Raw genomic sequence first — 20,177 nt, 5'->3', positions numbered from 1 at the left:
GAAATCAAACAGCTCTATATAACGAAATATATAACTGGCTCTAATTATCCCTCTGCCTGAACTAACGTGCAATTCTAAAGTTCAGAGGATAGTAAAAAAAAGTCCAGAAAACTACTGTGTGTCCAACATAAGCTGTTGGACACAAAATTTATCTTAACAGCACAACAGATCTGGAAAAAATTGAAGAATGATAATAAGATATTAACCAAAATAAAATAAATCGCTATGTATAAGATTCTGCTCCAATAACTCACTTTCCTCTTGACATAATGGTTATTTTAAGCACTATAAAAAGTTTAAAAAGTTTTAATTCCTCAAACTTTCTTTTTTTAAGATGTTAATATCATTCATTTGAAAATATAATGATGGCCAAAATAAAGAAAAACAGTCACTTGTAAAGATTGGAAAAGCCAGGAACATCTTGTAGCTGAATATAGTATGTATGATTGGAATTTTAACTGTATTTTAAATTTGTTGATTCACAAACTTACAAAATTTTGAATGATTATCAGAATTCAATATAATGCAATACCATTTAAGTACAGAAATACATGAACAAGTATTGTCTTGTTTATGTCTTATAACATTTTTAGACTATTTATTATTATTTATTTATTTTATTGAACTTATTAGTCGCCCCCTCTCCCCACAGGGACTCGGGGCGACGTACAGAGCAATAATCAAGATAGCACCATAAAATCGTGCAGAGGAGGTAAAAATAAGTCCATAAATAAGCATACTTACAAAGTTTAAAACCCCAAAAATATTAAAAACAGAACTGGCAGGTTTTTTATTTTTCAAAACTACACATAGCTATTGATTAACTTTAGCTTGCAGATTATAGTTTAATGACTGTATTAAAGAGTTTCACTTAAACTTTTTTTAAGTGTCTAAAACAATTATTTCCCCCCATTTCTCAAATCTGAGCACAGAAAATGTTTGAAAGAAAAGTGACAGCTCTGAAGAAAATATTCTAGTCTATCTTTACAACTAGTATAGCAATAGTTCTGGCCAAACACCATGAACCAATGATTTAAACCATGGGTGTCAAATCTGTGGTGTTACATTGCCATCACGTGACATTTTGTGACGTTTTCCCCATTTGCGGAGCTAGGATAGGCATTGCCTGCGTGCAAGGGTGGGTTCTAGCTGCTGCTACTGTGGTTCGCTCAGGGGCGCGCTGCACACGTGCATGCACAGTACTAAAAATGCTTCTGTTCATGCGAAACAAAAAACAAAATGGCGGCACCTATGGTGCAGCCGAGAGAACCGTTTCAGGCGTGTGGCAGGTCAAGTTACTACCTACTCGGCCGAACCAGTAGGAACCCACCTCTGCCTGCGAGTGTCACATCCGGCCCACAGGCCGCCAGTTGACACCCTTGCGTTAAACCAAGTGTAAGAAAAAAACTGGTCCTACTGTAAACCATTTGCACACAACAAGTAACCAGAATCTATATGAAGATTTGTAAAGCTTTTCTATTATTAACTATCAAAGGACATAAGGAAGCATAACCAGTTGTAGAGGATCGTTCCCCATTGAATTTGCTTGTCAGAATCTCAAAAGGTGATCACATGGCCCCAGGACACAGCAATGGTCATAAGTGTGAATCAGTTGCCAAGCATTTGTATTTTGATCATGATCATGGGAATACTGGAAAGGTTGTAACTGTGAAAAACATTCACAAGTCATTTCTTTCAGTGCTGTAGTTACTTTGAACGGTCACTAAATGAACTGTTGTAAGTCGAAGATTGCCTATATTATGTAAAGGACTTATGTTACAGTGATAACTTTTCTTCATGTATCACATAACTATGCTTTTTACTGGTCCACAAAGAAAGATAACATCTACTGTAATAAGATAAAGATATATCATTTCATCCTTCAAGACCCTTAAACATTCTAAAGAAAGACAGCCAGTTTAATAAATCTTTGCTAGTATTACCTTTGGTGTGTCTCTCTTATCCAGTTTTTTTACATGATTTCTAAAGGCTTACTTCAATATGAATCAACAAGAACATTTTTTTAAATAGGCCGTTGCTCTAGCAACCAGGCAAGGCTGTTTGGACTACTCCCGTCACAATGACCTACTTTAGATATCATGCTACAACACAGTTTCATAACTTGAATTTCAAGTTTACCACAGTGTTTTGAAGAGATCAGGCTGTACTTCTAATGAAAATCAGATGTTTGTGAGAAAGTAAATAAAAACTTACTAAACTAGTCTACAGTATTACATACAACTGCATCTTTAAAGCTTAACCAATTTAAATGCCAAATAATACAGGTGACATGAATTATTGTACTACTGATAGAAATGTACTATGAAGCTTTTCCATTCATTGTTCCTCCATTCTCACTAACGTGTAATCAAAATATCTACCGACAAAGATAGAAGAAGTCTATGAAGATACATACTGATTGTAGCCAAACCTGCTTAACATCAGAACATCTACCCCAGACATCCCTTTAAAAACAAAACCTTCTCAAAGCTAGAAAAGGTCATGGATCCCTAAATAACTCTTCTCTGACACAATTCTGCTCTGTCAACCTAACAAAGGGCTGGATAATATTCTAGGCCTAAGAGATTTACCATGTGCTAGTATAGACCATCAGAAATACACATATTCGGCTCACTAAAATACATTGTGGAAAGAAAATTCTGGCTCCTTTCACAGAGCAAAAATGCGAATCCCTAAATTTTCACCACAATTATCAATGCAAATGCAGGTATTTTTACTTCTTTTACTGCCCTTTTGGTGGCTAAGTAACAAGGAGTTTCAAAGATCACAAAAGCTATGGATTAAATGTTACAGACTACAATAAGTCAAGATGCAATAAAACAAAAATCTATTTTTTTTTATTGGAGGAAAGCTCAGGATGTAGAAAGTTTTGTCCCAAAGCAAAATTCTTAGGACTGGTTATGAATTATTAAAGACTGATTCTTAAAATCAACCAAATCGCAACATAACTTTTAATTGTGAAAATATGGGCACAAAAATATATATCATATATATAACTGACTTTCAAATAATTGAATAAAAGGTTAATTTCCTCCCAGTTTGCATCAATCTTAGCAAGAGTAAACCTACTCTGTATAAACAACAAAAATTAAAATCCTATTCTACCCAGACTTGTATGGTTCTAATCCTGCTCTTGAAAGGCCATGTTTCACCTGCATAATGATTTTTAAATCAGCAGCACAATCAAAGCAATAATACATTTTTTTCTTTGTCAAAATACTTTAAACCTAGGAAACTCAACTCCTCCACAGAAAGCACTTTTTAATTATAACATGGGATATATAGTAGTTGGGCAAGTATAAACATTTGTGAGTGGCGTAATTTATTTTGCAAGCTGTGCCAGGCAAAACAAAATTCCCCATTGCTGAATAAAGGGCATTTAAAAAAAAATGTTTAAACAGTTTTAATTAAAATAATATAAACAAAAAAATTCCTCAAATGTACCAATAATATTTCACAAATAAGTTTATTTGCAGCATAGGTTTTTCTAATTTAATAGAGACCTATATTGAGAGAAATGTTTAATCTGGTAACAGAATCAGCAACAATTAAATAAACCATTCTACATATTTTGATTTTCATTATGAACATTAAGATTTAAGCATTTGTATCTCGACTTTACAAAGTAGAGAACTGACAGAAAAAGATACTGATAGCAGATGGCTATCTCAATTCCTCCTGAATGTTGCATGTCACTTCAAAAACAACTCTTGGTATCAAAGTCCCTCAGGAAGTGACTTTGTCTATAAGCTCATTCCTGTTCATTTTCCTCAAGATAAAATTTTCATTTTTGACATTCTTAAAACGAGATGGACTTTCTTACAAAGCTAACCGGAAATATATGAAGTACTTCACACTCCTTTTTCATCCTACTTATTTAATGCAAAAGCAGCAATGACATGGATGAATTATTTCAGCATTTGCCATCTTGATTCTCCCTCCAGATATGTTGGCCTTCTATCACCAAATTTGCCATATTTCACTGCTGGTTGGGAAATTATAAAATCATAGTCCAATAAAGCAGATGGATACTAACTTGGAGATTAGTGAACTAGATTATCTAATCTCTTACTGAGTATAATGAATATAGCAATTTGTTAGTTGCAAGGAATATAACTTTTATTTCTGAATCAGAGTGCTGAAGCATGTATTACTTTAATAGATTATGGCAAAATGCTAATTTTCTGTAATATAGGTTTTTATTCACTACTTTATAGTCTTAGTTTTCAGAGCACTTGTTGCATACATGACTCATTTCACTAGTTATACAACTTCCGTTCATCTTAAATATTCATTCAGATTAACTACATAAAACAATGGTACTTGAGAGCTTTCTTCAATTGTACATTTTTATCTTATGGAAAATATTTTCTTACCTTAAAACTATTTTATTATTCTATCAGAACTATTTTATAAACCTATTAATGTAACAGGATGTCAAAGAAAGACTTCAACTTTTAAAAATCTTCAAAAAAAAGCAAGGTGAAAAGCTTATAGCACCACATAAGGCAAGGTAAGATTTGGTATATGGACAATGTACCAAGGATGGTTTAGCACTAACACAGACATGTCAACTATAATGAAGGATCCTAGTTAATTTTTCATTAATATTTTCCTTCCTTTCATTTTTTTGCCTGTAATTTGTTTTGATATTTTGCCATGATATAATAGATATGGATGCATATTATAAATATTTTTTTATTTCAATAGTAGTAACTTACTTGTTAATCATCTTAATACAGTATAAAATTGTTTTTAAATTGAAAATCTGAGCCATGTAAGGAACGTTGAGCTCCTTATTTTTGTCTAACACATTGTTTCTCAACCTTGGCAACTTCAACTCAAAATTCTAATCAGTGAAATTCTGGAATTTGAGGTTCATATATCTGGAATTTATGCAAAAGAAAATACCTTCACTGGTTTTCTTTTAGTACAGATTTCCAGAACAAAAGATCACTTATATATATGTACCGTATTTTTTGGAGTATAAGATGCACCAAGGTTTTTTTTTTGTTTTTTTGTAAAAAGTTTTTATTGGTTTTAAAACATTTATAGGAAAAGGGTGATAGGGTACATAGAAAATCTTGGTAGCTCCCATGTTAATAGTAGAAAACCCCCCCAATTCTCACGTTTCTACAATTTTAAAAATAACATATACAGGATAAGCATATACAGAATTCTTACTTTATATCAACCATATGTTCAATCCTCTCTTTCTTTGTCACTTTCTAGTATATCAACAATTACAATAATATTTCAGATATATTTATTTTTGTGACCTGAGCCTTTTCAATATTGCTCCCTCCTCCCTGCCCCCAGGTGGAGCCATACCCCCCCCCCTTCCCCATGTCTTATACGTTGCTGCCTTTTTCCCCACCTCCGCTATCTTCATCATCTGGGAGAAAAATGTTTTTTAAAAAAGGCCTCTGCCTCATCCACCATCTTAATTCTGATTCGGCTTCCCTCCCAGAAAATCAGCATTCCTTCTGGCAATAACGATCTAAACCAAATTCCAATATTGTATAGTTTCTTTGATAAGAAAGAATATTTCCTCCTTTTTTCTCTAATCTTTTTTGGAATTTGCTTCAGAATGGTAATTTCTTTATCTTGGTATTTTAAAGGTCCCTCCCTTTGGGCCCCTAGCACCTCATCTCTCGTGGTCCTCCTGAGGAATTTAACATGTACCTCTCTTGGGACATTATGGGTTCTGGCATATGCTGAATTAATTCTATAAACCAGGTCCATGTCCCACCACATCTGCTCTTTGTTTCTTTTAAGGTATTCTGCTAAAATTGTGCTCATAATATCTTTAAGGTCTTCATTTTCTGTCTCTGGTAGATTCTGGAACCTGAGAAAAAAAGACATTCTTTCAAATTCTATTTTGGTCATAAAATTTTCCAATTCTAAATTCCCCGAGATGCACCAAGGTTTTGAAGAGGCAATTTTTTAAAAAAACGTAGGTAGGTAGACAGAGGGATAGAGAGGGATAGAAAGAAAGAAATACAGTAGGTAGGTAGAGAGAGTAGTTAGGTAAGTAGGTAGGTAGATAAAGGGAAAGAGAGAACTAGAGAGAAATACAGTAGATAGGTAGGGAGAGTGAGTGAGTAGGTAGGTAGGTAGATGGATAGAGTGAAATACAGTAGGTAGGTAGGGAGAGAGAGTGTGTGTGTAGGTAGGTAGGTAGGTAGGTAGAGGAATAGAGCGAGAGAAATAGAGAGAGAAATACGGTAGATAGATAGGGAGAGAGAGAGAGAGAGTAGGTAGGTAGGTAGAGGCATAGAGAGACACAAATACAGTAGGAGGTAGGGAGAGAGAGAGCGTGTGTTGGTAGTAGCTAGAGGGATAGAGAGAGAGAAATAGAAAGAGAGAAATAGGTAGGGAGAGAGAGATAGGTAGAAAGGTAGATGTTTCCAGGTGTATTTATCCATGTGCTGGAGAAGGAAATCACTGACAAACCTTAAGACTTAGTTTCTGATGGCACAGCACTTCAACAATGTAATTCTCATCAGTTAAAGAGCTTTCCAAAAGGGGGGAAAAAGTACTCGCACTTTGCACACCTCCCAAAAACGGCTCATTTTTCGTAAAAACAGGCCCATTTTTTTTTCAAATAAAAGGCATGAATAGCCGTGCTCCTGGGGGAGGGGAAGAGGAAAAACGGCCTGTTTTTCGTGAAAATGGGCCTGTTTTTTGTCAAAAAAATTGCATGCATAGCCTTATGGAGGCTTATAAAGTGCTGCTGGGGCGGAGGGGGGGGGGAGCCTATATTTTGCTCATTTCTGCCCTCCCCAGCCCCCATGAGCTCTCTGAAAGCCTTCATAAGGTTATGCATGGCCATTTTGGTGAAGGGGGTGGGGCTTCGGGAGGCAAAAAATGCTGTATTCGATGCATAAGATGCACCCAGATTTTCAGCCTCTTTTTTGAGGAAGAAAGGTCTGTCTTACACTCTGAAAAACACAGTACTTACTATGCACAAATGCTATATGACAGAGATATATAATGAATGACATGTTTTAAGACAGAGTTCCACAAACTTTTCGGCTTTGTATACTGGCAGGTGGGCAGGAGATGGCACGTGGTCGCCCATCCCTTCTGCGGCCTGGTTCCAAAAAGCTGAGGGCCCAGTAGTAGTGGGCCATGGCTGAGGGTTGGAGACCATGCTTTAGGACATAGATATATGTAACTGAATTAAGAACCAGGAAAACTATGTACCTTAATACTGTATTTATCATTTCTGTGCCTAAGCAGGATGCATTACTATTTCAATTAATTAACTTATTTTAACTCTCAACGCATAGCACACCTACAATTATTTAACTATTGGTTGTACCATGCCAATAACATGACATGCTAGGAAAAAGCAAAAGTTCCCTAAATAGCTGAAGATCTAGCTCTGTCCCTGGCATTAGAGTTTTAGAGCTCATTGTGATCTTTTGATTTTTATTTGTATCAATTTGTTTTCTTTTACATTATATGTTGTTTTAAAACAGTAAATTACCCCAGTTCTTTTAAAGTTAGAGTCCTTTGAAATCAAGTATAAATACGTTATCTATTAGATCATTTCATTTTATATATATGGGTATTTCATATATATAAATACTATAAGGGTATTTCATTTTATGTGTGTTGAGGAAAAAGCTTTTTTATTGGACATTTAACATTTTACAGGAATAACCCTCAATAAATTGTTAGTAGTGAGGATATCCCTAATTCCATACCAGTTGTATATGAATATTAAGAAAAAAGAGCACAATTTCACATAGATTAAAACAGAATAAAATTTATTTATTTATCACTTCTAGGCAAACTGAGGTCACAACTCACCTGCAGTATTCAACATAATTTCGTACCCCCTGAAGGATTCTATCACAATTATGAAAACTGGTTGCAATTTCCCACTTACATTTTCAGGGTGAATCATACAACTTGCAGTTCCAGAGCCTCAACTATCCCAAGATCACTTAAAAACCACAATTCTTCTCACCATTTTAAAATGGGACAAAAACTCCTAAAATATAATTAGCCTTACTTTTGAAAAACTACTATTTTGGTACAGAAAATAACTAATTTTACTTATATCAAATTTCTGCCTTGCATTTAATTTCATGGCCAACTTGCTTGTTTTTGTGACTAGCCAGACCTACATGGCAACCATTTCTTCAAATTCTGAAATACATGGGACTGGATGACTCCTGTTTTATAACAATAAGATAAAACACTTAATGGATATTTTATTGTACCTGGGGAACCCTGTATTTTTAATCAAAAAATAGAAAATGCTTTATACAGCATTTATTAAATAAAAGATATTTTATGCAAGAGTCACAGAAACCTTAACAAAACATTTAACAAAGATTTCAAGGAGGCAACTTGTCACAAATCTATTTTTCTTAATTTGTTAATAAACAAATAAAGCCCATTCAGAAAAAAAGGAATTATACAGTAAAACTTCTGAATACTGTACTGGGTTTTCACAATATGAATGCCACCGCCTATGCTACAGGAAAATAATGAAGAGAAAAGAGGTCAATGATTCACAGCAGGCTAACAATTATGCACAGCATGTCAGTAGGTCAGTTGTAATGAAATTCATTCATAAGTTTAATATGAATTTTGCACACACCTTAACACATCACAAACTAATGTTTCCAGTATACCTCACTTCATCATGCCCAGAATTTTCTGTACATTCTAAGCATTTCCTCTTCATTTACTTCTTTCTCTAGGATACTTTCAACAGCCTATGGTAGCATGCAGAAGGAAAGTGAAATACAATTTTTGCTGTGAATGACTATTGAATAGACCTATGAAAACAACCCATTGATACATGCTCATTCTAAAGCAAGGATCAAGGCATAAAATCATTTTCAAATATTTATTAAGGCTCGCTGTTTTTAGGATACAGTATTTTTTAAAGTCTGAATACATGCTCATTCTAAAGCAAGGATCAAGGCATAAAATCATTTTCAAATATTTATTAAGGCTCACTGTTTTTAGGATACAGTATTTTTTAAAGTCTGAATACAATGTTATGTTTGTCTTTGTTTTGACCTAACAATAACCAGGGTTATAGCACTGTTTTATAATGGCAACAGCAGTAGTAGCCACTAGGCAAGAACAATGAAAAACAAGGCTATTTTCCATAATATGGATAGTGCAGCTTCTTGTGTGACTAACAGTAATTGCCTGGTTGTGGTATCCAGAAATTTTTTCAGGCCTTTGTAAATCCAGTGTTAAGCACTTAAATGTCATTTAGTTGAAATGTAGTCCTCCAAGGATTCTGATATTTCTAGAAACAAGCAAGCATGCTAATCAATTCTACAATTTGATTCATTGTTGGATTTAGCATTTCAGGCAGATAGCATTCCTGGTTTGTAAGTTACAATGAATTGTGGATGGAATTGCCTGGGTTTGTTACACCTCTATTAGGGAGACCAAGAGAAAGAGATTGTTAAAATGCTCTATTGTAACTGTACCAATTATACCCATATCAGTTACACCTCAAAAGATGCCTTGCATTGTTTGGAAGAATTGTCTATTGCTGACTGAGAATGGCTTTCTTCCATAACACTTTCCGGAGATTGGCAAGGATTAAACTTCTGCATGCAAAGTAAATGCTCTATTGCTCTACTGTTGAACAATAGCCACACTCTACACTTCTGCTATGGCTGAGTATCTGCTTTCCATATCCCCAAGGGAGTACAAAGTTTATATTCACCGTGCTAAATTAAATCCATAGCACAGCATATTCCAACTAACAAATGATGCTGAAAGGCATGAGCCTTTGTGATAAGGAATAGGCTTCTGAAGCTTCCACTTGATCTAATTTTGATGCAGCTCACAAAAGCTTATATTTCTTTCAATACACTTCCGTTAAGCACTGTATTCAAACAGGTACATCCAACATTCTACTCTAACTGGAGAATTTGGGGCAGATCTTTCACAAATTCTATGAACGCAGTACTGGTTATGAAACATCGGATTGAAATGCAAGTGTGTGAATAGCAACAGGAGGGGCTGCATGTCATTGTTTCTTTGCTGACAGCACGGGGAAGAAAACTGGAAAAGATCCAATTAGGACAATTACAGGGCAGGGCAAGCAAAAGTAGGGATAGCAGCCTGACCATTATACATAAAACCAAGCAATAAAACTAAGTGTCGTTTACAGTGCAAGGAAAATAATGTGGAAATCAAAACACACACACACAGTGTGTATCTTACACAATTTTCATCTGAGGAGGCCTTGACAGAGGTTACCCTGCTCTACTGTCTCAAGAAATGTGATTACAAACATCCATTTTGGATCAGCTAAAAAGAAAAGGATTTTACAGAGCCATCTGACGTTTTGACATCGCCAACAGAAGCTACCTAACACCAATGATTTGGTATTAACCTTCCTAACCTAACCCCACCCCGTACGAAAAAAGGCAGCGCACCCTTTTGGGGTTTATGTAATCTTTTAGGCCTTTCCTAGGAAGCCAGGGCTGAATTCAGAAGGAAATAAGCGCCACTTATCGAGCTCCGTTTCACCCAAAACAGGCGGGAGAGTCGTCACCCCCTCCCTTCCCTTCTGAACGTTGAGACGTCAGAAACGATTCCTAAGAGGCCGTGCAGACCCGAGGTTGTATAACCAAACGCCAGTGCGCATGCGCAGCGACTCAGAATTATTATTATTTTGGGGGGTGGGGGGACTCCACCCAAGGAGCCGCCGCCGCCTCATGCCCACTCACCTCCACCGGTTGATCCCCACGTTGGAAGATCCCGCGAACCAGGGGTCCAGGATGTAGACGCAGCGCACTGTGTCGGCCCCCTCGATGACCTCCCTCAGCGCTGGGTTGTCGTGGAGTCGAAGCCCCTTGCGGAACCAGTGCACCGAGTTCACCCCCATCTCTGGCTGTCGGACGGATTTCGCCGGGGTGATTGGGGCGGCGGGCGGCGGGGTCGGCTCGTCGGGTGGAAGAGCGTCGCTGAGTGTTCAGGCTTCGCGGGTCATGTCGGGATAGAGATCCCGCTTACTCGAAGGCCCGCTCTCCGGTCGAGGGCGGAAGATTCCGCTCGAGCTGCGTCTCTCTTAAGCCCCAGTGGAGGCAGCGGCTCCGGCGGTGGAAGCAGCGGCTTCGGTGGAGATGGCCGCCAGCGAGAAACGCATCACCCCGCTTTTTCCTCTGCCTCGCACGCCCACTCGCAGATGGGGAAGGAGCCCCACAGCGTTCCCTAAACGCGGCGGCAAAGAGAGGGAGAGAGAGAGAGAGAGAGGGAGCGGCTCAGTCGCGAGTCTCCTTCTTCTTCCTTCTCGCCTTTTCCCTCCTAGTCAAAGCGCTGCCTCGCCTCTCCTCGCCGCTCGCCCTGTGACTCTACGCAACTCTGCTGAATGACGGGGCAGGCAAGCCCCACCCTCTTCTCCTCATTGGCCCGGCGGATCCACGTGATCGCCGCCGCCTCACGTTTCTCAAACGTGTTTTGCCTGGTGGGGGAAGAGACGGTGGACCTCGTCGCCGCGGTGTTATGCAAGAACGAAAAGGAAGAGGAGGCAGCGAGGGGTGACCGCCCTTTCCGAGGCAGCAAAGCGCGCGCTCGCCCAAAAAAGCGAGGATAAAGAATGGGAGAGTGGCTGTTCTGACTCACCCCCCTCTGTCACCTCCCCCCCCCTCCAAAAGTGAGGTGAAGCGTGGAGGTTTCTATGACGAATCCGGCGAGGATCCGTGTAGAGCACGCACCCGAGAACCCGTGTATCTCCTTAAGTGCTCCCAAGGCGCCCCCTTTCTTTTCCTCCCCCTCCCCCGCGCTTTCTGGATTGGGGTGTGTGGATTCTGCGTGTGCTCACTTGCAAGGTTGCAATAGGTTGCAAGTGAAGCCAAGAGTCTGGAGTCTTCAAAAATCTGTGAGCGTGTTAACGTGCATCTTCTTGGCTGTGCTTGATCATTACATAATATCGTTATGAAATGGCCCATTGTAAATGATACTGTGCGTGCATGTGTGTTTGCAGACTGTACCACGTTAACTGCCCCGCAGTTGGTGGCACATGATACCTTTAAGACACTTTCACCGATTAAAAAAGAATAATGCAACAACAAAAGTGCGTCTGTTACGTTTTAAAGAATCACACTTGGAAACTCCATTGGACAGGGTGGGGTTTGTGTATACATAGGGACAATATAATAAAAGTCTCATAACTGAAATGTGAAATGTGAGCAATGGATTTAGTTCTTATGGAGAAGCTAACAAATATTGCTTAATATTGTGCACAAGGAGTCCATAATCTCAATCTAAATAATGAAGATATCAATATTAGATCTAAATCTGTAGTAACCCTGTGGGGTTACAAAGCACAAAACATTTTCCTGCCCTGTGTTGAAGAGTTTTTTGAGCCATATAGGAGATTATTTTAAATCAGATGCAGCCTATAATCCACCCCTAGTTTAAAGGATGTAAAACAGGTAATGTAGCATAATCAGCTTTGTTTTCCAGTCAACATAAGAAGTTCAGGGGAAATGACTAGGAAGGAGGTACTGTAAAATGTTTGTGAACTACAGCATCAGCTGCCTGTGGCGGTTGCCTCATGCTCCCTAATGGTAGGGATTAATTTAACTAGAGGTATTCAGACTAAGCAAAAGGGAAGAGTAAAATGAAGGGACCCTAACATTTGTATGATGTAGCTCTGAATTTATTGATAAGAATAGCAAATGTATATCAGGGATTCTTTATTTTTAGAATAAAATCAAGAAAGACATTTTAGAATTAACCACAATGATGCCATTTAAAATGGATGATAAATAATTCTCTTGTTAACTTTTGAATGTTTAAATTGCATAAGGGTTTAAATGTTTTTTTTGGGGGGACGACGATGACAGATAATACCAGTAGTACTAGGAAGCTATTAAGAAAGATACTTTGAATAAGCTTTTAAAAGATGAACAAGTCTTAGAACAGTAGATTTCAGATGGATTCTGCATATTCTTTGACTACCATAATTTCAGATTAGTGTTTCAGACAAAAAAAAATTCTTCACAGGGTTGAATTTTTAAAATGGATTTGGCTTTATGGTGTATAATTTTCAATGTATAATGCTATCCTGTACAAAGAAATTATATTTTAAAATGTAAATACAAAATAAAGACAGTTGTGTGGTTTCTACAATGTACATTTATCCTTGGGTTGGAATGATACATTTCAGTTAAAATTTATGAATTATTAAAATTAGGTTATATGCCCTGGACACTCCTACAACAGATTAACATTGCTTCTTCTCTGCATTCATCTTCTTTTTTCTGAAGCCCCTTAAAAAGAATAGAGTATTTGGTTCAGCTGCAATAAATAATATTGTTTGTGAATTCCGTTTTTATATAGATATGGCAGCATTTTTCTGCCTACAGCATATATTGCTAACTGGATTTGTCCAATAGGCTGCATATTCAACCTGGAGAGCAAATTATTCCAGAGTATATTGCTGTCTCTCTCCACTCTCACTCAATATTCCGTGTGTGAGGACATAGACAACCTGGGGAAAGCTTCAAGTGCTTTCCTTCTGTTACACAAGATGAATGGCAGGTAAATCAGCAATAATTATGAGCAACCCCAAGTCTGGAATTTGAGAAAGCATGAGGGTTTCCAGCTGATTTTTTGCTTTGTTTACATTGAGCATTTTCCCCTCATAAGGAAAAGGGAACAGGAAAGCATTGGGCTTCTCCCGGACTCGTACTTAAACTAGAAAGCTATCTGACATGGATTCAGGAATATAATTCTTAATCAGATAGTTTTTATTTCAGGTAGTATAAAGGCCCCTCTAGTGCTGCAGGGAACTGCAAATGGTTACTATTCAAGATAGATAAAACCTGAAGTTTGAAACTTACATATGTCTCCTCCCATTACCATTCTCCCATAAGTAAATATGTCCCATAAGTAAATATGATTGGTTGATACTCTTCCATTTTTCTGTAGAGAACCAGTCTTAAGTTTCAAGCCCTTTATTATTTTGCTCAATCTAAACTGCTTAGCAAAGTGGACACCATCTCTACAAGGCAGTGTTGGCTCTTGCTCTACCCTGCTTTTCCCATAGAGGTTGCCATTTCAAAGAAGTCTTAAGATTTGAAGAATCTACAGCAATGAGGGGGGGGGAGGGGAGGGAGGAATGTCTTTCAACCTTCTGTAGCCAAAATGCTTAGCTGACAGCTGGCAACCTTAACTGTATTTTTCTTTTGTGATCTTACTGATAGATTCGGGCAACGAGAGAACAGACTCCGGACAAGTAGTGACTTAACAGCTCTTTATTAGTAATAATAGTGATCCAGCTTGGTGTGTGGTCTGAGGGTTCCCCTTTTATAGGGATCGGGTACGCCTCTCGACCAATCAGAATGATCCCTAGTTCCCGCCCTGGCGGCGGACCTGAGTGGAGACTTACAGCGATATATGCTAATATCTAACACCCCTCCCTCCTTAGACGGAGTGTTCCTGTTAGTGACAAAGTCCTTTAAGTATGTCGGTTTCTGTCTTACACGGGTGGATCGTCGGAGTTCAGGTTGAGTTGGAGTGGGTGTGAGATCGGCTTGTTCTGCTTGTTCCGTTTCGTGGTCGGGGGTTGGAAAGCTTTCCTTGCTCGGATGCTGTCCTGATCCGTCGTTGATCTCTGGTTCCACTCTGGGCTCCAGGGTGCTGTAATCCTCTGTGTTTGGGCTCTCGGGTTGCTGACTTTCCGACGGGATATAGTCCTCGTTCGCGGATCGCAGATTTGAGTGCGCCAGGCGATCCCGGAGTTGGTCTATGTGCCTTTTCCAATTTCTACCGTCTTCTAGTTCCAGCAAGTATGATCGTGGACCCGTGATACCAATTACCCTTGCCGGCATCCACAGTGTTCCCCCTGCATAGTTGTGGGCGTATACTGAATCCCCTATGCTAAAACTCCGAATTTTGCTTGTAGAGTCTGGGGGCGATGTGGCAGAGTAATTTGGGTGAAGTCGGTCCAGGTGAGACCGTAGACGGCGGCCCATGAGGAGTTCAGCGGGGCTCCTACCCGTCGTGGCGCTGGGGGTAATATGCTGGATTAGAAGGTAATGATCAATACGTGTTTGCCAATCACCTGGGCCCATCCTAGCGAGGGCCTCTTTTGCAGATCGCACCATTCTCTCCGCCTGTCCGTTCGAGGCTGGATGGAATGGCGCGACAAGGGCATGCCGAATTCCCTGACCTGCTAGATATGTTTCGAATTGCATGGCCGTGAATTGGGGCCCGTTATCGGAGACCAGGAGGTCGGGCAGGCCATGAGTGGCGAAACGTCGCCTTAGTACCTTAATGACTGCCTCTGCCGTGATTGAAGTCATTAGGACTACTTCCAACCATTTGGAGTATGCATCCACAACTATGAGAAACGTTTGTCCCTGTACTGGCCCTGCGAAATCAATGTGTATTCGCAACCAGGGTGCTTTCGGTTTGTCCCATTCTGTGGCGGGCGCTTCAGGGGGTGCTGGTCTAGACTCTTGGCACGGATCGCAAATGGCTACCCATTCCTCTATCTCTTTGTCCATGTTTGGCCACCAAACGTAACTCCTAGCTAACGCTTTCATCCTTACAATCCCCGGATGCCCAACATGTAACGCTTCTAATACATTTCTCCGTAATGCCTATGGAACAACAACTCGATCCCCCCATAATAAATAACCTTGTAAAACCGACAATTCCTCGTGTTTTGACCAAAACAGTTTGAATTCGGGTCCCACATTTCCCTTGGGCCACCCCCTCCATACCCAAGTTTGTACTTGTCTGATTACATTGTCCTTAGCAGAAAATCTAGCAACGTCCAAAGAAGAAACAGGTCCTGAGTCCAAACAGTCAATCAATAAAACCGGTACCTCGGGAGTGGGGTCTGTTAATAGTTCTGGGAGTGGGCAACGGCTGAGTGCGTCTGCGTGCCCTAGTGTGGATCCCGGTCAATGTATAAGTTTGTAGGAGTACGCAGCCAGGATAACAGTCCACCTGGTCATGCGCGGGGAGAGTGAGACTGGTGTGGGGCGGTTTCCCGCCAAAAGACCCAGCAGTGGTTTGTGGTCTGTGATGAGTTGGAAATCGCGGCCGTAGAGATACTCATGGAAACGTTTGACTCCTGCCACAGCGGCTAACGCTTCCCTGTCCATCTGGCTGTAGTTTCTTTCAGCCGATGATAACGTCCTTGAATAGAATGCTATGGGCGCTTCGTTCCCGTTTGGCATTCTGTGGCTGAGAACTGCGCCGACGCCGAAAGGTGATGCATCGCAGGTCAATACCAGTGGTAGCGTTTGGCTGTATTGGACGAGTAGCGAGTCGGTTGTGAGCAGGCGCTTGACTGCGGTGAAAGCTGCTGCCTCGGAGCGTCCCCATGTCCATTTCACGTTCTTGGCGAGGAGTCGATGTAGTGGCTCAGCAACGGTGGCTTTCTGTCTCAGAAAAATGCTGTAGAAGTTAAGTAGTCCGAGGAATGCCTGCAACTCAGTCTGATTTCGTGGTGTGGGGGCATCCTGGATCGCCTTAATTTTCTTCGATGTTGGATGTATGCCCAAACCATCGATTCTATATCCCAGGAATTCTACGCTAGGCACGTTAATTTGGCATTTCTCTTTTTTAAGGCGGAGACCCTTTTCTCTAATTCTGGCCAGAACAGTTCTAACTCTTTTTAATAGTTGCTCCTCGTTTGCAGCTGATACCAAGATGTCATCAAAATACGGGACGACCTCTGGTATTCCCTGCAAAAGCCGTTCCATGACGCTCTGGAACAGACCGGGAGCTATGCTTACGCCGAATTGTAACCGGTTGCATTTGAAAGCACCCCTGTGCGTCACTATAGTTTGGGCCTCCGCCGTGGTGCTATCCACTGGCAGCTGCTGATACGCTTGTGCCATATCTAATTTAGCAAATATTTTTCCTGGCCCCAACGAGTGCAATAGGTGTTGGACTACTGGTACAGGATATGCGCTTTGTTGTAGGGCAACATTAATTGTGCATTTATAGTCCGCGCAGATACGGACTGACCCATCTGGTTTAACTGGGGTTACGATGGGGGTTTCCCAGCGCGTGTGATCCACCGGTTCAAGGATCCCTTGTTCTACGAGCTTATCTATTTCCTTATCAATTTTGGGACGGAGCGCAAAAGGCACTCGTTGTGGTTTGAGTCGGATTGGCGCCACGTTGGGGTCTAGATTGAATGATATAGGTTTACCCACATACTTACCAAGACCAGGGCTGAACACATCCTCGAACTCCTTAAAAATCTGTTCAGCGCTGCTGTTCTCCACGGCGTTGATTCCGGTGACTTCTAGCCCCAGGGCTTCAAACCAATCCAGTCCCAGGAGGCTCTGTAATGGCGCGCTGGCGACGGTCACAGGCAGCTGGGCTACGATGTCCTTGAACTGCACCCGAAACGTGCCTTGACCCACGATGGGAACTTGGTTTCCCTGGTAGTCACGTAGCAGGATGTCTGGTGTACGCAGTTGGCGCTTTTTAAGGCTAGGGATTGCCTTTTTCATGGCGGACCATGAGATGATCGTCAGGGACGATCCCGTGTCAACTTCCAGCTCGCAAGGGGAGTCCTCCAGGAGGACAGTGATTTTCAGCTTTTTAGGCCGCTTGGTGCGGACCTGACCTATCGTTGTGAGATAGGTTCACAATGGTTCTCTCTGGGTCAACTCTCTCTCGGCATCGGTATCCTGGGGATACTCTCTCTCGGCTCTCTGGTAATACGCCCTTTTAGCTCTTTGTGTGTAATCTCTCTCGGCAAACTCCCTTGGATTTCTCTCTGGGCGCCCTTTGTTTTTTCGCCAAGCCCCTGGGTTGGGCTTCTGTTGGCGGTACATAGGAGGCTGCCGTTGTGAGGCAGGGACTTCGCTCCGACACACTCTTGCGATGTGCCCCAGTTTGTCGCAATGCAAGCAAACAACGTTTCTGAACCGACAGGTAGACCGGGGGTGGTTCCCTCCGCAACTTGCACATGGTGGCAAACGGAATTCGGGTTTACCCACCGGTCTCGTGTGACTGCTCCGCATACGATGGCTGTCTTCGAACTTGGTGTCCTCGACCTCTTGATCGGTGTCCTCATAGTGTACTCTGGCGTGTCTGGATCCGGTCTGGATCGCGCTGTATCCGAGTTGTATGGTCTCGGATGATCTGTCCGCTGATTCGGACACTCTCGCCTCATCGAGTGCAATCTGTAGGCTTAAATTGGGCTTGGCCAACAACCGTTTCTGTAGAGAGATGTCTCTTAACCCGCATATGAGTCTTGCCAGGATTTGCTCGTCCAGATCCCTGAACTCGCAATGCGTTGCTGCTTTCCGGAGCGCTGCAACATATTGGTTGATTGATTCTCCCGCCTTCTGGTTCCTCATGTTGAATTCCTGGCGGCGAACGTGGCGGGAAGGTTTTGGCGCGTAGTGTGTTTGTAAGGTCTGTTGTAGCGCCGCCCATGATACCGCCTGTATGGGTGTTGGCTCTGAGAGATCTCTGGCTGTCTCGAAGACTTCTTGGCCGCAGTAGCTCAGGAATATGTTCTTCTTTCGAGAATCTGGTACTCCCACGTACTCGTTTGCTTCGAGGAAACACTCGAACCTTATCATGTAGGATTCCCAATGATCGGCCATTGGGTTGAACGGAGCTGGAGGAGTGTGCATCGCCATCTTGTCTGCATTTGAATTTGCCGCGCTGAGATGGCTGCCGGAATTTCCGCCGAATTCCTAGGCTGGATCGAATCCTTGGATTCTGGTGGTGGCTTCTTCATCCTATCTGTCTCTCGATCCCACCTTCGTCGCCAGTGTTAGATTCGGGCAACGAGAGAACAGACTCCGGACAAGTAGTGACTTAACAGCTCTTTATTAGTAGTAATAGTGATCCAGCTTGGTGTGTGGTCTAAGGGTTCCCCTTTTATAGGGATCGGGTACGCCTCTCGACCAATCAGAACGATCCCTAGTTCCCGCCCTGGCGGCGGACCTGAGTGGAGACTTACAGCAATATATGCTAATATCTAACACTTACTTTACATCTTCGCCTCATGATAACATGAGATAGCTGGAAATTGGAAAACAATCAGAATAAATATAAAATAGTCCTTATATTGTATCTGCAAAAAATATCATTTATTTTTATCCCACCTTTAATACTTTATAAATAACTCAAGGCAGTTAACCCTCATAATACTCTTTCTTCCTCCTCTTTTTCCCACAACAGCTACCCTATGAGTTGAGTTGGGCTGAGAGCATGTCACTGGCCCAAAGTCATCCATCTTGCGTAAGGCGGGACTGGAATTCATAGTCTTCTGGTTTCTTAACTATTATAGCAGGCATATTATAATATAGTATATATCAGGGGTCAGCAACCCATGGCTCTGGAGCCACATCAGAGGTGGGTTCCTACTGTTTTGGATGAGTAGGTAGTAACACGGCCAGCCACACCCCTGAACTGGTTCTGTCGGCGGTGCCTATCTTGTTTTTTGCTTCTGCGTATGCACAGAAGCATTTTTTACGTACTGTGCATGTGTGCATAGCGTGCATCAAGTGCACTCATGCCTGAAGCCCGGCCCTGAGCGAACTGGCAGTAGAAGAAGTCAGAACCTACCCCTGAGCCACATGTGGCTCTTTCATTCCTCTGCTGTGGCTCCCTGTCGCCCGTCAGCTCCACAATTGATAGGGCTTTCAGTTAGCACAGGCAGAGGAAAAATGACACCATGCTAGGAGGAGACTTTTTCAAGGAAATGAGGAAACCTTCAAAATCTATGCTTCACAAGTATTTGAACCCTTGGTGTAGGAGCTGCCTTGCCCATAAAGAACCACCCGGGTGACACATTTACATTTAGCAAAAGTGGTGCTAAGTAGTATACTAATAGGCTGAATGTAATATTCCAAGCATTGTTTGATCTGTGTTTTTATGGTAAAACTGCTTCAGGCTTAGAAAGCCAGATTCTTCCTAAACAAACAAAAATGAGAGACAAAGATGAAAAGAAGAGCATATCATTGACTGACAAAGTAGATGTATTCCAAGCCTCTGCAGCACACTTAGTAATTATCTGCCTTCTGAGATTCTTACTTGTATGGAGTTATGTTAGCAGACACTGATAGACCTTTCTGGTAAATTTCCTCATTTTTGCTCCTCATCACATGTGTCCCTATCAGATAATATTTTCATATTTTTGGTACTACTATGCATAAACC

General features: G+C 41.2%; 1 protein-coding gene across 1 annotated transcript in view; it reads right to left on the bottom strand.

Moving 5' to 3' along the window:
- CRY1 (cryptochrome circadian regulator 1) overlaps positions 1-20,177 on the bottom strand; it is a 301,323-nt gene that overhangs the window by 16,070 nt on the left and 265,076 nt on the right. The window contains exon 2 of the mRNA XM_081957647.1: positions 10,749-11,364. Within this exon, the coding sequence (XP_081813773.1) occupies positions 10,749-10,906 (158 nt within the window). The 5' untranslated portion in view covers positions 10,907-11,364. The remainder of the gene's footprint in view (positions 1-10,748; positions 11,365-20,177) is intronic.

Source organism: Natrix helvetica, assembly GCF_964273705.1.
Source record: "Natrix helvetica genome assembly, chromosome: 6".
Classification (NCBI taxonomy): domain Eukaryota; kingdom Metazoa; phylum Chordata; class Lepidosauria; order Squamata; family Natricidae; genus Natrix; species Natrix helvetica.
Note: the sequence above shows the minus strand (reverse complement) of the source record. Positions and strands in the feature narration are given on the sequence as shown.